We start from the raw sequence: 21,518 nt of genomic DNA, 5'->3' as shown, positions 1-21,518 counted from the left end.
TTGGGATACTACAGCCATGGTCATAGGAGGATATTGGGATATAAGAAACTACACTATCAGAAACTTCACCAAACTACAGTTCTTCAAAGTATTTCCAACCTTTCCAAACCTGGGACTCTCCTGGATTTATTTGGATTGAAATTCTTAGCCAGTATGGAAATTCTGGGAATTGGCTGAGGTGTCACACTGAAGTGCCAGACTGGCATTAAACTGAGACCTGGTGCAATTTCTTTTTCATGCTATTGAATTACACATCAGGAAGTTCCTGGATTCAACTTTGTCTCATTAAGCAATCTCAAACAAGCCTCTTAGCCATAATTCACAATGTGCGGGAAGTACCTTATCTAAGTTCACTACACTTACAAATCACTGTAGAGATTAAAGAAGATAACGTATCTATTCTTACTGTCTTTATACCCTAGGTTTCTATTTACTCCAAGACAGTTTACAACAATTAAAATATACAGAGTATAAAACATTTTTAAAAATCTGGCTAAAACCGAAGCCAAAGTTAAATGTAGCCATTAAAAGAATTTACAGGAAATGTTTGGTAAATGAAATGTGTTTTACCATCTCCTTAAATAGTGAGACAGCAGGAATCAAACGCATCTCCTTAGAAGGAGTTGTATCCATAGCCTGGAAGCTAGATAAGAGGAGGCCTTTTCTAAATAAGTACAGTAGTTGCCCAACTCATGCATCTGAAACTGGCTTTCTTAACAGAACTCTAACCCTAGGATTAAACAGACAAATGCATGAAACATAGCTGCCCATGCTCAAGGATAAACAGTCCATTTTACTCACCATTAACCTTAATAGAACTCATCTATTCACCTGACTTAAATGCCTGGGATACAGCCAGGTCTTCAGTGCCTTTCAAACGATGAATATAGGTGGAGCTGTCCAACTCTTGGGTGAGGGGGTTCTGTTCCACCGGGCAGGTCATTGAGAAAGCATGATTTATGACTTTTCCACTAGATCTGGAGAGGTGGGCAGAAACAATATAAAAAAGGAGATGGTCCCTGGTGATCAAGCTTCTGGCAGAAGGAGCATTTCAGTAACGCGTGGCTTCCTGATCAGAGGACCTGGGCAGGTCCATTATTTGAGTTTTGCAAATAACCGTGCCTTGAGTTTTAGTTCAATGTCTGCACCTTAAGTTGTGCCTAGTAAGTACTTGATAATTAGTGCAAGTGTTTGTCAGCAGTCTTGATACTACATTCCACATGGGTTATAATTTCTGGCCATTTTCCTTATTTAAGTACAAGGATTGTAAACAAGGCATGAATCACCCTCACTGACTGGCTCAGGAAATGGTCACAGTTGGAACACTATGACTTCTTTGCCGAGCACATTTTTCATCAGAGCTGCCACCTGCTAATTGAGGGAGGGGGCAATGATACTGGTCCCACCATTTGTTTGTTGTGCTTCATCCAATTATTATTGAGATTAGGCAACAATTCAGGCTGATTGTTTCCTTGGAGTTAGAAGATAGGAAATAGTAGAGCCTGCTGATGATGCCTTCTTTTAAAGTTCTGCATGACCTCCTCCAATTGCTTCAATACCAACAGTATTCAGCGAACAAGAGGAAAATCTTGGAGAACAGCATAACTGTGCGCCAAAGTATAAAATTGCAGTTTCCGGGCACGGCCAAACAAAAATGACAATCTCTTAGAATAGTGTGCCCAAGACTACCTATAAATTTACCATAATCAGTGATAATCCAAGGCACTGAGAGGTCTAAAGGAAATAAACAGATCATACCCCATTCATTTAGTTTTTGATGTAGGTTATCTGATAAAATGACCAAAAGGAGCCTCAGTTCCATAGCCCAGATGAAAACAACTAGAACATAACGTAAGTTGAAGGCAATGCAAACTGTCAAGTGCTAACAGTTATGGTACTTCTACTTTATTTTTCTAAAAGTAATCCCTATAGTTTTCTTGATCTCTCCGCTCCCTCTTCAAAAAAATAAACTTTTAGAGGGTACTCAGGTCTGGTTTGTGATACCTCTTCTCCTGCTGCTTCAGGTTTGACTGTTCATGATTCTTGCCTGGAAATCCTGTTAAGGCTTTTATTATCATGAAGTTATTTTTTTATATACCGTAGTGTATAGCCGCATGCTTGGTTGATAAGTGGTATGCCCTTTGACCTCCACCTATTATCCCATCCAAGGGCACATTTGCTACATTCCCCTTTAACTTGTTATTTGCAATCTGCAAAGCACTTTAAGGGAACATAAGTCTGTTGGCTTCTGCCTTCCTCTTCTCCACTGTTCAGCATGGGCCATACTGTCCTATGAAGGAGAGGACTCACGGCTCTTCAAATCTGCTTCTTGCTGCCTTCCTCCCCTCTGGAAAAAAAAACAGTAGTTGATTAAGTAATTGCTGGGTCCTTCCAAGAGTATTCCAAAGTTAGAGCAGTAAGAGCAGCAGCAAGTTGACCTCCTCAAAATCCTTTCCTTCCTGCTTGGGGTTTCTCTTCTTCAGAAACACCTGTCATACTGGCTCTTCCTGTTATTCTCAAGGACCAGCTCTTTGCTTTTCTTCAGATGCGGTTGGAATAAAATGTCAAGTGTAGCTGAATGAGAGGCCAGAGGGAGAGCTTAAAAGAGAAAGATCAGGTGTCCAGAATCAGAATGGGTCTGGAAGAGGATGCTATTTATAGCATCCTCTTCCAGACCCATTCTGATTCTGGATACCTGATTTTTGCATCCCATCCCCTTGGAATTACCCCCAACCCCAACCCCGGGGCTTTATCAAAGGCAGCTTGTTCCAGGCATCTCCAAACGCAGTTCCAGCTGGCTAGGAGTTACCCAGGTTGTGTATTTAGAGATAGTCCGCTGGGGGACAGAGCTGTTATGATTTTGGTTAGCGAGCAGGTACTGAGCAGCTACCTGGAAGTATTGATTGCTGCGTGAGAACCAGAAAATTGAAATTCCTTCCTTTTGAAGGAGTGGGTTCATTTTTCACAAGAGCTTCCCTTATTCGGTGCTGTTCCTATTCCTAATGGTACTCATCGTCCCAAGGTTTTACCTGGAGCCCATCTTATCTAAACTCAAAGAACATAGCTTTTTGAAGTCAGGATAATATTAGCATAACTGGATTGGTGCAGTGTCTGTAGATTGTGATAGGGTGTTCTCAGCAGCAGGGCATGATATGCAATCCCTTCCCACGAAAATGCTGGTAGTTCTCATGTAGATAACGGTGAAAAACATATCTGCTCATTCAGATATTTATGAGAAAATGCAACAGTTGGTTGAAACAACTTCATGCTGGTTATGTTATTGTTAATTGGTATCTTCTGTTTTTTTTATTGGAAAGTTTAATTGCTATATTGTGATGCAATGCTTGGTACACTCCTCTGGTTCTTTTAAGAGGAAAGGTGACATCCAAGTAAAATGAGTAGTTTTCAGATATGAAGATGAAGTAACTACCTAGTGTCAAAAAGGCAGTTAATCTATCTGTTAAAAAAAATGAACACCATTAAATCAAACCCAGAAGATCATCTTAGCAGGGCATTTTTGTAATGGTTTGTAAATCAGGAACGCAACTTATGAGATAGTTAAAGGTATAATAAATAGAGCCCAGCACAGCCAGATAAAATTTCCCCAAGTAAATGACAGTTTGAACACTAGATGGAGCAGGCACTTTTGGATTTTTGATGGAATAATGGCAAAGATTTGATATCTTCCTGGACGCTAAAGCTTAGATATAACTGTCTGTCAGCAGTAGGCAAGGAAATTAGCCTGCTAAATCAGAAACTTCAACAACTGGTAATACTTGGCAGTGATGCTTAAACAGCAATCAAATGTGATCTTGTACAAGTGGAGCAACCAAACTCCTGTCCAAAAGATTCTTGCCTTTTTTCTTCTTCTTCTTCCTCCGCCCCAGGGCCCTTTTACACAAAGTAGCAGAATCTGGGCAATCTCATATGGTTGCGTGTCTTTATAGGCTGTGTGTGCGTACATGGACCTCTGCCACAAAGCATTGGGCCTAAGGCTGCTTTGACCTTTTCCTCTTGGCTGCTTTCTGATCGAAACCACATCTTCCTCTTCTCCTCTCCCCCCCTCCCCCTCTCAAATTGCTTTATCAACTGTCAGAGGAAAGATACAGATCTGAAAATGGCTGTGGAACTGCAATTCCATTATAAAACTACTCTGGCACCACCGACCCCCTTTCTGGTTCCATGACTCTGGTTTTTACAAAAGCAGAAGCGGGAGGGAGGGAGAGAGAGACTGAAACTCTGGATCCCTCGTGATACAGGTTGCTCATTTGCCCTGATTCTCCCCTGCAATGTGATAAGAGATATACCTCTATTCTGATAGAGGAACATATTTGTAGCTCAAAATTGGAATGGAATGGAATAGAATAGAATAGAATTAGAATAGAATTAGAATAGAATTTAGAATAGAATAGAATAGAATAGAATAGAATAGAATAGAATTCTTTATTGGCCAGGTGTGATTGCACACACAAGGAATTTGTCTTTGGTGCAAAAGCTCTCAGTGTACATAAGAAAAAATAAAATACATTCATCAAGAATCATGAGACACAACGCTTAGTGATAGTCAATGGGGAGTCCTTGGTGCTTGGGTGTTTCCTTCTGGACATTTCATTATCCATACTAGGTAACATCAGCACAGGGCAATGAATCATCAGCAGGAGGAGAACAAATTTGGGAAGGCACCAAAGACCCCCTCCTACCTCTGTTCGTTATGGTGGCCTTTTAAAAAAAAAAATTATGGGCAATGTTGTAAAACTAGTTGGAACCCTATAATTTTACAATTATATAAATGTATCTTTTTATAAAGAAGAAAATCCTTTAACACTGAAAAATCCTACCATGTCTGCCAAGGCCCCTTCCAGTTAGCATATCTCTCACCCTCAGTGGCCCACTTCCATAAAAGGAAACTGTGGGGGCCCCAAGCATCAAAAGGTAGGCTATTACATCTGCAAAATAATACATGCGTACATCCAGCATCCTTTTTTTCCCCTTCATCTTCTTCAAAAGATGATGAAGTGGTGAAAGTCCTCCTGGAACAAACTTCCATCATGCACCTGCTTAGTTAGATGCCTTACCTGACTCCACATTCAAGTAGGGGAGGGGGAAAGGTATGTATATAGTGTAATCATAGAGCAGTGTTTGAATTCCTTTCTTTTTTCTTTTTTGCCACACAGAGAGTGATTCAGGAAGAGAAAGTGACACTGGAAGCTATTCTGTGTACTCACAAACACTGGTAAGGGATTTTTTTCTTCTCCTTTTCTTGATGGGTTGCAGACAAGGGGGAATATCGGGAAACTGTGAAATGTGTGTATACCAAGTAAAATCTTAGCAGAAAAGTGTTGTTGCTATCAGTTAAGTGTGATTAGGACAAATGTTTGCACGTGACAAAATTAACCTTTTCCTTGGAAAAAATTAATCTAGCACAGGGGTATCAAACTCAAGGCCCATGGGCTGTATGTATCTGGCTGACAGGGTGCTTAGATCTGGCCTGTGGGGCTGCTCTGGATACAGTGAAAGACAGGCCCGTGGTGCCTCTGCCAGCGAAAACAGAGTTCAGGAAGGCCAAGTGTGGCCCTCCCGAGCTCTGTTTTCACTGGCAGAGGCTTGCAGGAGGCTGTCCCAGCCGAAAATGAAGATCAGGAGCCCGTTTTCACTGGCAGAGCACTTGGGCGACCACAGGTGCCCCCGACACGAGTGACGTCAAGCTGGCCACACCCACCTCGACCCTCAACCCTGATGCGGCCCTCTATGAAATTGAGCTTGACACCCCTGATCTAGTCAGTTTTATTGGAGAACATGCCTGTAGACGTGGCAGGGCAACCAGTGAATTAAGATGGACATTCCATGCTTTCATAGTTAAATGTGTCTCCTCTGACAGGGATCACAGTGGAGGCAACACAGCCCTGCGGCGATGGTATGGCTCCTGCAGAGTCTACGGAAGCAGCTTTGATGACATTCCCGAACTGACAGAGTAAGTGATCTTTGATTTCTGCTCCTCTTTGGTGAAGGTGAGCGCAAAACATGCTGGGCTTACAGTGTGAAGACAAATCCCCTTCTCAACTGGAAATTTTTTGGAAATTGCATTAGAAAGTTAATAGTATGGTCTAGAGAGTGATGGAGAATGATGGCCCTCTCTCTCCTATTCATCTCAATATTATAAGACAACTCACCTTATTGTTTTGTGTTCATCTAAATAATAAGACGACTCAGCATTGGCTCTCTGATGTCCCTTTCAGCTTGTGACCATAAACATGCTGTTCTTTTTCAGTCCCCTCACGGACAAGGAGGCTGTAGTGATTGGGCGCTTGAACTTCAAGGCCCTCTTTACTCCAGGTCACACTCTAGGGCACATGGTCTATGTCTTGGATGGGAAACCGTTTGAAGGTCCTAGCTCTCTCTTCTCGGGAGACCTCCTCTTCCTCTCTGGCTGTGGTAAGTTTCCAGTTGAAGGAGGAAACCAATTTTCCTCGTATTGCAGACTCAACCTCATGTGTTATTTCCTTCCACCTTGGAAATTAATATGAATTTGCATCTGTTAGCCATCGGAGGGCAGCAGACACCTCTGCAAGCATCTGGAAGGGCCTCTCAGTAGATAAAACAATGGCCTTCAAACTTGGCAAGTTTAAGACTTGTGGACTTCAACTCCCAGAATTCCTGAGCTAACATGACTGGAGGAGGAATTCTGGGAATGGAAGTCCACAAGTCTTAAAGCTGTCAAGTTTGAAGACCCTTGAGGTAAAACATGGAAACATCTGCTATCTGAAATTATGTAGTGGATTTGTTTGAAGGCAGGAACAAATTGAAGGGAAGGAAAGGCATCAGTTAGGTACAGTATGTGAAGAGGAAACCAACCATTATACTGAAATGTAGGCATGTGAAGTGTCCCTCGTGTCCTTCTTCATCAAATGAATTTGTTCCTTGTATTCTCTAGGTCGGATCTTTGAAGGCACACCAGAAACAATGCTGGCTTCATTAGACATAGCAGCTGACTTGGCTGAAGATACCCTGCTTTGGCCAGGTAGGCCATGCATCACCGTTTTGTTTTGTGTTTCAATTTCCCTACTCCCTTTTTTCCAGTTTCTGAACTTAGAATTAAAAAAAAAAATCACATCCTCGCCCCCTTGGAGTGCTTCCCTCACGTCCTTGTGCATCTTCCCTGAGCCTCACTTCCTTTGGGAACCCTCACTGAGACTTACCAAGCTTCCTTTCCACTCTTCCCAATAGCAATAGCACTTAGACTTATATACCGCTTCACAGTGCTTTACAGCCCTCTCTCGGCAGTTTACAGAATCAGCATAATATTGCCCCCAGCAATCCGGGTCCTCATTTTACCCACCTCAGAAGGATGGAAGGCTGAGTCAACCTTGAGCCTGATGAGATTCGAACTGCCAAATGGCAGTCAGCAGACATAGCCTGCCTAGTTACTGCATTCTAACCACTGCGCCACTGCTGCCCAAGCCTTGCCTCACTCCCTCATACCCTCCTGCTCCCTCATTACCTACCTGCCAACCTGCTTGCAAGCCACCTGGGACTTGCAGTGTCCTGCCAGCTTCCCCACTGACTTGGGTCATGGAAAACTGGCAGGAAGTTGCTTTACCTAATGAACGTGAGATTCAGCCAACAACAGCAACTGGGACGGCAAGGATTGCCATGGCTAAGCAATGTGGTCATGCTTTCCAACGACATCCCGTCACGCGGAGATTCCCGTATCCCCCATCCTCGTAAGTTGAGAACTACCTGTGTGAAGAACTACTTCTGTGAAGCAAAGCCCCCCTGAATGACCTTCATCACTGATCCAGCAATCTGAAATGATATTGGACCACTTAAAGAACTGCCTTGAGGTTGTCCCGGGGATTCTACTAGTACAGTCTGCGTGATTCTCAAAGAAAAACCACGGTTTGGGAATCAGAAATTAACCAGCTTGAAATACAGAAGTAGCAGAGATGTTGAGAGACCCTGGATGATTACACTGTATTGACTGTTCATCCTCTTTCTTTAGGGCATGAATATGCACTTGAATGCCTAATGTTTGCAAGCCTTCTGGAGGCAGAAAACCCCTTTCTAAAACAGAAGCTCCAGTGGGTGAACCAGCAGCGGCTTGAAAAGAGAAGCACAGTAAGGATGTTTCTATGCATGGGATGTTTTTTTCATGGCAGGGGATCCATCCCTCACCCCAAAGAAAACCTGGGGTGGAGGAGGCTCGGAAGCCATTGGGGCTCGTAATTTCTTTAAGAATGAAATACTTCAGGAGCTGTGTAAGTTTTCCCTTTCCCCCTTTAGTAGCACTCAGATTAATCCTCATTTGGGACAAGCAACTCAGGTCATTACAGCATGACAGACTTATATGGCTCCCACTTGCAGTTTCATTGCTGGCTGAACTTCATGGACTCTACTTATCAAAAACTCTTTGTGAATCATATGATCGTATGGCATTCATATGATCACGGCATGCTGCATTGGTCAGAAACACCCACTGGTTGTGAAGTGTCCAATTCTTTGATCATGCAGCTGTGGGGTCACTAGTAGTTTTAAGCATGAGAATTGATGACACTTTTCAGTGCCATTGTAACTTTGAATGATCACTAAACAGAGCAGTCCTTAAGCGAGGACAGCCTCCCAGGTTAGCATTTAATAGATTAGAGGCAATACTGTATTCAGGACAGAGCAGCTTGAACACTGCTGTTTTATTATTTATTATTTAGTGTTTTATTAGCAGAATGTTGCATGTCTGGTTATGCTGTACCCCAGGCAATTAATTTTTCCACATGAGAAACGGGGACCATTGTGGACCCTGTCACCTTGCCCCTCCACACACACACCCATGTTGCCGCCACCCTGACACTGATGCCGCTTCCGATGTAACGTTCTGCTACTGACTGCAATGGCCTGGGCAGGGACAACATGTGGGCCAGGTGTGGCCCATGCACTACAAAATGCCCAGGTCTGCTATACAGACCTTTTCCTTCTTACATTCCAGTGAATCGTGGAGGTATGTCTTTTAAAATTTTGTTTAGATAATAGTTCTTGCGTGTTTCTGTCATGGTTATCGTCCTTACTCTCTGCAAGGTATCTGCTACTGATTTTCTTTCTCATTCAGAATAAGTAACCCACTAATTCTCTGTTCCCCCACAGTGTCCTTCCACCATTGGTGAAGAAAAGCAATATAATCCTTTCTTACGGACTCACTGCCAGGAGATTCAGGAAGCCATGGGCCTCCAACGCCAAAGGGAGGAGGACTGGGACAACTTCCGGGCCCGGGTACTGAAGGAAGTGCGACTACGAAAGGATGTCTACAAAGCAAACCTTTAAGTAGAGAGTCCAGTCCAGAGTAGGGTCTGAATCCGACTTCTGCAAGGAGCAGTGCAGGCAACAAAATGGATTTTGTCATACTGAGAAACATTCGATTGGGATTACTGGTCTTTACACTACAACATGATGGGAATCACAGCCTCCCAGGAAGAGTCTCACTCACCTTATGGATGGCAGAGCAGATTTTTTTTTGAAAACCCAGTATGCATCCCCAATTCCTACATGCTGTCTTTCTGCAGGAAAGGAAGAGGCATAGCATATAGCAAAGCGATGCTGAAACAGTTTTTGTGAGTTTAAGCAAAGTCTCTTGCAATTCACTACAAGGGTGACTTCTCTTGTTTCCATTAGCGACTAATCCACATGTGGAAACTGAGGATATTTTGTTGTCTTCCAGTCATTGACTGGCACTTGAGAAGGAAGTTTGGCCTTCCCTCCTTCTCTGCCAAACCTTTTCTTAAGAACCAAATCATCTTGCAACTTGCAGCCATGTATGTTCACGGAAGTTTGTTACGATATACTTTTGGTTCCGCTTTTCCCTCTTTTAATAGAACTGAGAAGATTGGCATAACATCTACCACTACACCATGCACAGATTTCTTGACAGAAATGTCCAGGCTCAGATCAAACATGTCAGTGTTAATGTAAAGCCTCTCAGCTTTCACTTTTCATAAAATCCTAGGCCAAAATTTGCTCAAATTCCTGAGAGAGCAAGAGAATGGAAGTAGGATGCTTGTTTGAAAGATAGTGCTGGTTTTTCAGCCTTCCTTCCACAGATCCCATGCAAGTTGCTTGCAGAAGATTGTGTAGAACAACTTGGTAATATTTAACTCAAGTGTCTCAGGACCATTGTCTTGAACTTAGCATTTGTGTTACTGTAAGTAATTATAGTGACTGTTATCTACAGTTCAACTGAGCAAAGGGTTGGAAAGGGATGCTTTGAAACATGCAACAATGCCAGCAAAGCACTTCACATTGGATCATTAAAGCAGCCCTGTCTTTTTCCTAGCTTGTGCAGCTGTTTTGAAAGTGATCCCTGATCCACGTGGCTAAATCTACACATTCTTATTTTTGTACCTGCAACGTTCCTTTTGTGAATGCTTTGCACAGCCAAGTATAATTTAATTCCAATTAGTCTCTTATTTGTTATAGCACAAAGTTTTTATCAGACCAGTTTCTTTAAATCTTGAATGAAATAGGAAATAGTCTTATCCCATTTGCGATGCTATTTTGTTTGGAGTAAGAGATTGGTAAGTTATACTTTTTAGTTTGGCCTTCTTCCTCAGAGTCTATGAACATTGCATTCTGGAACTGAGAAATTTGGAACACTTTTGATTTGTATTACTACTGAGAAATGTTTGCCAAATGTTGACATTTCATGATACCACTAAAATGAAATGTCCATAATTTATAATGCTGTATCTTGTCTGCTGAATCTCAGGGAAAATATTTTTAGAGTCCTTCAAATTTGAACAATGACTTTTAAAGCAACCGTATTGTGAAATTGGAATCTGCACAACTTTGTCAAAAAGGGAATAACTTCAGAGAGGCAGAAGACTAACTTGTGGAAGTTATATGTTGGAAATAAAGTCACTATGGAAGTGTAGTGATCTTCTCTACATTGTGTTATGATCAGGATTGCAACACTGTACATTTGTAGTAGTAGTATTTCTCCAGTGTTTACCCTCTTATATTACCAGAACAGAAAGGGAATCTCCAACCATGTAGATTTAGATCAGCAACTCGCGTCGTCATGTGATATATTGGGACTTTCCCCCCTTTGCTAAAGTGTGTGTGGGCGTGGCCTGCATGTGATCCATTCGGCCCATGGGCCAAGAGTTTTACAGCCCTGGTTTAGAGTCTATTTAGGACTAACTAAAGAAGCCCTCTTCACCCTATGAATAATAAATACTTGGAACATGTGACTGCTGGAAGAGATGGTGACTATGACTTTGGGCAGATCCTTGCAAAAGCAAATTTGTGGCTGTTGGTCACAAATGATGTAGGCCTTCTGTAAATTCAGAAGCAACATACTTTAGAAAATCTGTTAGAAAGCAGCCATGGAGATAGGAATTGTTGCCTTCAGATCTTGTTTCTAGACTTAGCAGAGGCATGACATTGGAAGAAAGTTGTTCAGTCCGATTAAAATGGATATTTTCTCAGGTATAGGTGGATTTGACTATCAAGATTCTTTTTTTTTTTTTACCAAATTATATCTGAAAAATGAAATCTGGGACCACACTAAAAATAATCCCATTGCTTTTTGGCTCCAGAATATTTATTTTGACATATAAAATTGATTTTTGTGTTCATGGTTCCATCAAGGAATGGGTTTCTTAACATTTTTTGAAGGTAAGATAAGTCACAGTGAGAGTAAATGAGTGTCATAATACGGACTAATTGAGAATTCAAGTACTAGTCTTCCTTCCCCAGGCTGAGGAAGAATATTTTTTGCTGAGTTCATGTGTTGTGCATTTAGTTGAACAGTAGGTTTCCTTGGGTTTTGGTTTAATGTATTTTGCAAAGTGAAGCCATACGGTAATAATTTAGGACAATTTTAAAACAGGCCATATGAGCAGCAAGCAGCAACCACAACATCAGAGGCCCCTATTGAGTTAATAAGGTTGCAATGTGTTGTGTGCTTATATGTTGCATACCTTCGAATTCTCAGTGGGAGGCCACCTAAAATAAAACATTTCATGGTTGCAGCTGAAAGAAAATCTAGCTTGAAAAGAAAGTCTAACAAAACCAGTCTTCCTCTTCCTTTGTAACAAAGTTGTGGCATTACTCTCCATGTGTTATTTTAGCAAAATGAGTCAAAATATGTACATGAATGCTTTTGTGCTGTTGTGAGTTACTACTATTGTGAATAGTCATTGTTTCTCAAAGATAAACATGCTATATTTACAATAACAACAAATGATTAAGGTGTTGATTTGGGATTCCCTCGTACTTAGTTTTGCTCAATATCAGTTAACAAGAGAAAAAATGTACAAGTGGGAAAGACACTTCATTTTCTTTTGACTATAAGGCTGTCACTTACAGAGAGATCTTGTTTTCTTTCCAACTGTTGCAGGTCTTCATTTGAAAGGGATGTGGGATTATCCTGCCTTGATTGCTGGAAAATAAATACGGACCTGATTTCTTGAATTGTAATAGCTGGAGCTAGCTCGAAATACCTCTCAAATAAGATGGATATGAAAAAAATTAGAAAAGACATAGATCAGGTAGAAGAAAATTTAAGAGAAGAACATGAATGTGGAGAAATGCTAATTGATATATTGACACAATGGACAACTCGTATTTCTTATTTTCCTGCTTTGACTATCTAACTTAGATCTGAAGATGCAAGGAAACTGCTGGCATCCCTTTGCCTTCATTTATAGTCCATTCCTAATTTTAATAGAAGTGTTGGAAAGGGAGGTGTATGGGGGGGGGGGGGTTGTAAATGAGGGAGCTAGAAGATAATGCAGAAAGTTGTTGATTCCTAAATAAATTACTACATTGTCACTTTAAGGCCAAAACCTTTCATATCATTTAATTAAGCATCTGTGCTTGTTTTTCTGAAGGAAATAACCCTACAAATGCCTTACTGGGTTCCTGTACGATTGATACAAACTTCTGATGCAACATTGATTTCGAATAGCGATAGCACTTAGACTTATATATTGCTTCACAGTGCTTTACAGCCCTCTCTTAAGTGTTTTTACAGAGTCAGCATGTTGCCCCCAACAATCTGGGTCCTCAATTTACCGACCTCTGAAGGATGGAAGGCTGACTCAACCTTGAGCTTGGTGAGATTCGAACTGCCAAATTGCAGTCAGCAGAAGTAGCTTGCAGTACTGCACTCTGACCACTGCGCCACCATGGCTCTTATAGGATTGTGAGTGTTGCTCTCATGTAACTGGGCAAGGAGAAGATTGAAGGGAACATGAAATCTGTCTTTTATCTTTCTGAAGGATTGTTCTATAGAAAATGGGAAAGAATTGTTCCAGAAGGCAAGATGGGGAATGGCACATTAAAATTACAAGGAAGTAGATTTTTATTGGGCATCCAAAAAAATCCATATGATAAAAGCTGTTCAGCAGTGGGACAGATGACATTTGAAAGTAATTAAATTTTCTTTGCTGAAGTATAAACAGAACATGGAGGGCCACCTTCACTGAAGTTAGAATAATTCTTGCCGTAACCATGGACTTGGATTGGATGACCTCCACTTTTTACATTCCATGATTGCATGTGTCAACGTATATTTGCACAAATATATGAATGCTCACTCACGTAAATATATCCATGTATATTTGAAGGCCAGTTTATTATAGTGGCTAAGGCATCAGGCTAGGAACAGGCCAGCTGTCAACTAAAAAGATACTCCTTTGGTCTTTTTAGCTGCCAGAAAAAGGAAGTGGGGGAAAACAAGGCATTCTTGAAATGCCTAGATAATCACCTTGGTAGCCCAAAGTTGTCGGAACATAAGAAGGTTATTGGAGAGCATGATGGATGACTTGGAGATGGATGTGTCCCATTTCCCCTATCTAAATAGCTGCCCAAGTAACCACCAGATAACCAACAAGACCGACCCACAGACGACTTAGCCATGAAATTAAAAACTGAACTGCTAGCAGACCGTTGGTTGCAGGACAGTCAACACATCTTAATGATAAGAGATGATCTAGCCTGGAAAGGAACAACACTCTACATCCCAGAATCCCTACGTACTCTAGTCCTTCAGAGGAGCCACGATGCCAAACCGGCAGGCCATTTCGGGTTCTTAAAAACTTTACACTTAGCTCGGAGGCAATTCTGGTGGCCTAGCAAGATGGAGACAGCTATGTGAAGAGTTGCACCACTTGTCCTGCAATGAAAAAAATTGACAGGAAAGCCCCCCGGATTGCTACAGACGGTTGCAGAACCAACGAGGCCGTGGGAGGAGATTGCAATGTATTTCATAGTAGAGTTACTGAAAAGTAGAGGAAACGGTGATCGGTAATACTTATTTTCCTAACAGACACATTTCATACCGTGCAGCAGGCTACCCTTAGCCCACTAGTTAGCCAAGCTGTTTTTGAAACACATCTATCACCTGCCTGGAATGCCACAAAGAATTAACTCAGACAAAGGAGTCCAGTCCATGGCTAAATTTTGTAGTTCCTGCAGACTATTGGGTTGTCCCAGGGTCTTAGCTTGGCTTTTCATCCAAGCACCAATGGGGGGGTGGGGCAAAGAGATTGAACGCCATGGTAGAGCAGTATCTGAGATGTTACATGAATTATCAGCAATCCAATTGGACAGACCTGCCTTTTGCGGAGGTTGCATACAATAATGCTATTTACAGTAGCACAGGACTAACCCCTTTCAAAGTAGTGAGCAGCATGGACTTCGTCCCAATGCCTGAGTATCCAAGGGATCCCCCCTCCTCAGTCAGCCAGACCAATTGGATGTCAACGCTGAAAGCAACTTGGGAAAATGTAAAAAAGGCGCTGGCAAAAGCGTTACAAGGCTATAACAAACAGGCAAACACTGGACCCCACAAAGGCCATTCCAGGTGGAAGAGAAGATCTACCTATCCACCAAGTACTTGATGTTAAGGCTTCCTAATAAGAAGTTGGGGCCAAAGTTCATGGGACCTTTCCCCATAGTAAAGTTATCAACCCAGTCACGGTGCAACTGAAGTTGCCCTGACTGTTAGAGAAAACACACCCGGTATTCTTAAAACCTGTAGTGGGATTGACCCTGAGGCCACCACCTCATGAACCCCCAGACCCCGTGGTCATAGGAGGCCAAACCCATTATGAGGTACAGCAAATCCTTGATTCAAGGTGGCACAGGAGACAACTCCAATACCTAATCAAGTGGAAAGGCTACCCTTCATCAGAGGCATCTTGGGTAAAGAGTAGGAACGTCCAAGCTGATAGTCTTGTGACGAGATTCCATGCAGAAAACCCAACCAAACCTTGGGAGGGGGGTGTTTCACAACCCTAAGTTCTATACCTGTGATACATTTGTTTTCTTTTTGTGTTGTACAGGTCATCTTCAGGAAGTGAGGGGAGCTGAATGTCAACTAAAAAGATACTCCTTTGGTCTTTTTAGCTGCCAGAAAAAGGGAGTGGGGGAAATGAAGGCGTTCTGGAAATGCCTAGATAATCACTCCAGTAGCCCAAAGTTGTCAGCATAAGAAGGTTATATGAGAGCATGATGGATGACTTGGAGATGGATGTGTCCCATTGGAGAAGTCAGCCTTCAAGATTTTCTCCCTTTGCTTTGCTTTGCATCTTTCGGCTGTCATAAGTAACGTGGAGGAGGGGTTAATGGTTATGGGAAGTGAGCCGGAGGTGTTACAAACCAGAACTGTATAAACGGGGGGGGGGTACATTCTTGCTTAGATTTCTATCCTATGCTATGCGCAGCTGCGACCCTTTATCAAACTATGTCAAGGTCAACGGACAGAAGTCTCATCACCACCTGGAGATGCCCACATGATGATATACACAACTTTTCATTGGATGAGCCAATTGAACTATTGGGAGTAGGAACGTTGCCATTACTTTGTATATGTGATTTACACGCCCATTTTCTCAGATTCAGAATTCTTTTGTTGCTACCACTTGATTTCCAGTAAAAGATATCTTTCCTCTGATTAAAGGAGTCTAAGTATTTCTTTCTTGGATTTTGAATGGAGCACCCACTGACAGGGTGGGGGAAAGACCAGGGTCAAGGTGGAAATGTATGATGTAATTTAGTATCGGCTGCACCCAGCCACCCGCCAACATGGCAACCTCTAATAAATCAATTTTCTTTTCTCTGAGATGTGGCTAGAGACTTTTGATTTCAGTGAGGGTGGATTTGTTGGAGCCCTGACACCAGCTGGGTGATTTTGAGCTAGACATCTGCAATCTAGAAACAAAACAGGAATGAAGTGTCCACTATTGATAGATATATTCTAGTTTATAAAAATACATTTCTGACCCAGACACCATTAACTGTTAATACTTGGTTATATAAAAAGGACAATAATATGTTCATTAATCTTATGATACACAAAATCTGAATATTATCTTTTGTGCAGCTAAAATGGAATGCAATTTTATTTTGCTATTTTATGTAAGGCTCCTGTGGATTTTATGTATGTGCTCTGATCTTCTTAAACAAGTATTCCCTAGGAATAGTGCTGTATAAATCAAATACTCACAGCAATGAAGTGGTTAAATTTCTTTATGAGAACCAGATGATCAGAAGTCCAAGGATGAAGCAATACCTTAATGTCCTATCTTGGCAAAGTTGCTCACTTAAGGTGTGATTCTTTCCATGGATACATTTTATTTCTTCTGGAGTGGATGAATTTTATTGGCTTTGGATGAATGAAATGTTCTAAACTCTAAACTTTTATCTGTACCCTCACATTAGCCCAACGTGCATAATACTGCAACAATTATTGAATCCAGGCACTTAAAATCCACAGTAGTATCAACAATAGTAATGATGAATCATGAACAGCAGGATTATGTTGAAATGTGTTAGAAAATATGTTTATATATAGCCTACATATCAAAGTGTACAGTCACCATGGTGTTGCTGCTTTACCATTTTAACTGTAACAGGAAAATCTCAGAACAAAAGGACCATAGAGCAGTGGTGGGATTCAAATTTTTTTACTACCGGTTCTGTGGGTGTGGCTTGGTGGGTGTGGCAGGGGAAGGATACTATAAAATTTCCAGTCAGAGGTGATATTTGCCGGTTCTCCGAACTACTTAAAATTTCCGCTCCCGGTTTTCCAGAACTGGTCAGAACCTGCTGAATACCACCTCTGCCATAGAGTACATATCATAGATTATACCTAGCAAACTTAGAAACACTGCCATCTACTGGCTGAATACTATTGTAGTTGTTGCACATAATTCATTCCAACATGTATTCCAACAAAATGCAGTCTGATAAATAAATGAGGACACATAGACATCCTTTTCTAGATTAATTGCAAATGGATGGCTAAATTTTCCTTTTTTTGGTCAGTTGAATAATTTTTATTTTGTTTCTCTGCTTAATTTTACTTGCTTTTGGGAGGATTGGTAAACTGTTTTGAAAGTATGAGGCTTTTCAATAAAGACTTGATATGATTGATTAAGAAGAATACCCGATTTGCCTTTGCTGCATTGTATTTAAGAATTACTGGTGTTTCAATATTAGCCACAAGAGGAAGATCAGGCTGTCTTGATAAAGCAAGATCATCATAAATTAGTAGTGTGAGCAACTGTCTAAGCAGCAAATGCAACCTGGGGCTGTGTCAACAGAGTTATAGAGTTGAGATTATGGGACTTGATTGTTCAACTTGACTGCAGCTGGAATGCTTATGTAAGTCATGCCAAACAATCCGGTCTTCTTTTCTGGGAGAGTCACCTGTTGGGTTAACCATGAACATGTGGTGGACCTAATGTGGGCTGACTTCATCCACGTTTCCAACCAAGCCTTCTAAGGGAGCCTAGTCGAGAAGAACTTGGATGAGAAGTTAAATAATGATTAAACATCAAATTTGCAGACAATACAAATGTAGGGGGGTAGGGGTGGGGGGAAAGCAAACACCTTAATGTTTCAGAAAGACTTTGAAAAGGACAATTAGAAGTGTTGCTGTCATGGGCAAGAAGAAGATTGCAGATAATATAATATCTGTTTTCATCTTTCCAAAGGATTATTGTATAGAAAATGGGAAGAAGGCAAGATAAGGAATACTAGATTTAAATTACAAGGAAACCAATTTTCACTGGGCACCAGGAAAAAAAAAATCATTATAAGAGCTGTTCAACAGTGGAACAATGATATTGGAAGGCAATTAAATCTTTGCTGGAGAAATGTAAATAGAAGGTGAAGGGCCATCTTCAGAGAAGCTGCAGTAGTGAATTTGTGCAGTGAGCATAACATTGGATGGTTTATTTATTTATTTATTTATTTGATTTGTCAATTGTTTACAAGATAATAAGTATAAGTATATACATAGTTATGAATACATGAAATGGGTACATATAAGAAAAATAAAAGAAACAATAGGACAGGGACGGTAGGCACGTTGGTGCGCTTATGCACGCCATTTCTAAGAACATTTCCACCAATTACAGACTCCTATTCCATACACACATGTACATGGACACACACACACACAAGGACCAGTTTACTCTTGTGATCAGCTAGCAAATGGGCTGACTGGTTGACTTTGGATCAGTTGTTCCCTCCTAGCCCTAGGAAGCAGGCAATGGCAATCTACTTCTGCAATGGTGCCAAGAAAACCTCAAGGACTTGCTCAGCTAATTGCCTAAAGTCAACACGTGTACACAAACAGACACAGAGACACCCATACACACTCATATGTAGTGATTTCTGGATGTTACTTTATTTACCAGTAATACCAGATAGTTACATATATCTGGAAAGTCAACAGTTCTTCTACTTCTTTATCCTTTTCTCTAATATATTCCAAGCAAAACAAAAGCAGATGGTCAAAGTGGTAGCAATTCAGAAGAAGAAGAAAAAAATAGGAATGAAGTTTCCACAACTGTCAGAAGTTTTCATATTCTAGTTTATAAAAGTGGATTTCTGATTCAGAAACTTTTAGCTCTTGTTATCCCGGATATATAAAAAAGAAAATAAGTAATATATTCATGAATCCAAAGGTACACAAAAGCTGAATCTGATCTTTTGTGCAGCTGAGGTGGAATGCAATCTTTGTTTGGCTAATTTATGTAAGGTTGATGTCGATTTTATTTATGCTCTCTGATCTTACAGTTTTTCTTTCTTGATACTTGAAATTCCATTCTTTCTCCTGGTTGTGGTTGTTGTTGTTGTTCTTTAAATAACAGGAATGGAAATCATGAACAAATGTTCCCTTGGGATACTGTTGCAAAGTTTAGCTATATGAAGCACAACATCCACTGCAGTGTAGTAGTTAAATTGCCTTATGGGGACTAGATGATCAGAGAGCAAATAGTCACGGATGAAGCAGTACCGTAATATCCTACTTTGGCAAAGCCTTGTTCACTTAAAGTAGGGTTGCCTTCCATGGATGAACTTTATTAGTTCTGGGGTGGATGAACTTTATTGGCTTTGAATGAAGGAAATGTTCTAAACTCAAACATTTCTTTATCTATTTGTACCCTCACATTAACCCAAACAGCGCAACAATTATTGACTCCGGTTATCTAAAATCCACAGTAGTTTCAATAATAGTAACGATGGAGTATAAAAAGCAGGGTTATGTTGAAATACTTTCTGGTAATAAACGAGGATACCTAGATCAACAAACAGTAAGAAGAACATTCATGAGTTTTTGTTTTCCTCTATTTAAGCAGCAAAGTCCACATTTTATTTATCTTGGGGGATGGGGTTTAGGTTTTCGTGGTAAACCAAAATAAATATCAGAATTAGTGTGCAGGGAAAGATGCCACACAACAAATCCTGGCTTTGATCAAAACTTTGTTTGAATTTCTCTCCAGGTTCTCAAGGAGACCTTGAACTCCATCTAGAAGTTTTGGTCCGTAGGGTCTAAACAAATATTTCCTGGGGATATTGTTGCTGTGTTCAGGTGCACGAAGCACAACATCCACTGCAGTGAAGTGGTTACATTTCTTTATGGGAACTTGATGTTCAGAGAGCCAAGAGCCAAGAATAAAGCAGTACCTTAATGTCCCAACTTGGCAAAGTTTTGCTCACTTAAAGTAGGGCTGTCTTCCCATAGATGGATTTTATTAGTTCTTGGATGGATGAACTGTATTGGCTTTGGAGGGATGATATTTTTTAAACTTTGAACATTTGCTCTCCTTTTAAAATACATAAATAACAGTTTCCCCTTCAGTTTTAGTTCATGCAAACAGATTAGGCCATTCTATATATTTTCTTTGGAAATGACAATTCAAAGCTTATTACTGTTTTCAATTTTCATGTCCTTGAATAGGCAGGGGCCTAAATTCTGGCACGAACTTGGCAGTGCAATGGGAATGGTAAGGGCGTAATCCCATTAACCTACTTTGGAAACTGAATGTTCAGTGCCTTAGCATGCTATGTGAATCTGGGTTTTCCCAAAGGTGATTTCAGGAAAGCATTCAGAATTCCTTTTGCAAATTTCAGTTCAGTTTTATTGATCATTTGTCAGGGTATACAGTATACACATGTGTGTATATGTGTGTGTATCTCTCTGTTCCTGTCTCTGTCTTTCTCTCTATCAATCTTTATAAAGCATTTTCCTGTCATGGGAATTTCATGGATCTAAGGAAGTGGCTTGTAATCTGTGGCACCTTATTAACAAATAATTCTATTAGTTTCTAAAATGCCACAGAAATCCTACCTGGTATAGATACAAAAAACAAAATAGTACGACTTTAGAAATCGGTTGAAAAATATAAGTGATGTGGGTATCTTGTAAAAGGGTACTTGAATGATGTAGCATATAAGAATGGACAGAAATGTACTGAAGAGTATGAATTTTAGCTGATCTTACTGGGTGGGCAGAAACCATAACCTGATCCCATGCCATGCAGAAATTTATAGGTGATAACCAATTCTTAATTACACTCAGAAGCTCAGTGAATCTGGATTCCCCACTGATTTTGCAAAAGCTGATCATGTGATCTTGGGACATTGCAACTGTCATAAACACAAACCCCTTGCCAAGCATCTGAATAATTGATCATGTGGCCATGGGGATACTGCAGTGGTCTCAGTGGTGGCATTCTACCGATTTGACCCAGTTCTACTGAACCGGTAGTAAAAAACTGCTATCAATTTGGCCAAACTGGTATTTCTGATGATCAGCTGTGCCACGTGATTTAGATTAGCTAGAAAGCAGGAAATCATTGGATTTCTTGCTTTCTAGGTAATCTAAATCACGCGACACAGCTGATCCTCCCTTCACTATTGTACTTACCTCACCAGGAGGCTTCCCTGAGGCCCAGTAGGCAAAAAATGGAGTGTTGGGGGGGTGCTGTGTGGGCCCCCCGTGCCCCATTTTTGCTCCCAGGAGGCTTTCCTGAGGCCCAGTAGGCAAAAAATGGGGTGCGGGGGTGGAATGCTGCGAAAGGGGAAAAAAAAAATACATAGCCATGCCCATCCAGTCACATGACCACCTGGGCACACCCACCTGGCCACACCCACAGAACCGGTAATAAAAAAGTTTGAATCCCACCACTGAGCAGTCGTAAATATGAAAAACAGTCATAAATCAGTTTTTACAG

The 21,518-nt window shown here is 41.0% G+C and overlaps 1 protein-coding gene across 1 annotated transcript in view; it reads left to right on the top strand.

The window, feature by feature from the left end:
- Positions 1-15,948, top strand: part of LOC113441161 (putative thioesterase PNKD) — a 31,218-nt gene extending 15,270 nt beyond the window's left edge. The window contains exons 4-9 of the mRNA XM_026708008.2: positions 5,175-5,233; positions 5,879-5,971; positions 6,269-6,432; positions 6,932-7,018; positions 8,000-8,115; positions 9,133-15,948. Coding sequence (XP_026563793.2) covers positions 5,175-5,233; positions 5,879-5,971; positions 6,269-6,432; positions 6,932-7,018; positions 8,000-8,115; positions 9,133-9,309 — 696 coding nt within the window. The 3' untranslated portion in view covers positions 9,310-15,948. The remainder of the gene's footprint in view (positions 1-5,174; positions 5,234-5,878; positions 5,972-6,268; positions 6,433-6,931; positions 7,019-7,999; positions 8,116-9,132) is intronic.
- Positions 15,949-21,518: the final 5,570 nt, after the last annotated feature.

The sequence above is a fragment of the Pseudonaja textilis genome, chromosome 1, assembly GCF_049901715.1.
Source record: "Pseudonaja textilis isolate UNSWEBS1 chromosome 1, rPseTex1.2, whole genome shotgun sequence".
NCBI lineage: Eukaryota > Metazoa > Chordata > Lepidosauria > Squamata > Elapidae > Pseudonaja > Pseudonaja textilis.
Note: the sequence above shows the minus strand (reverse complement) of the source record. Positions and strands in the feature narration are given on the sequence as shown.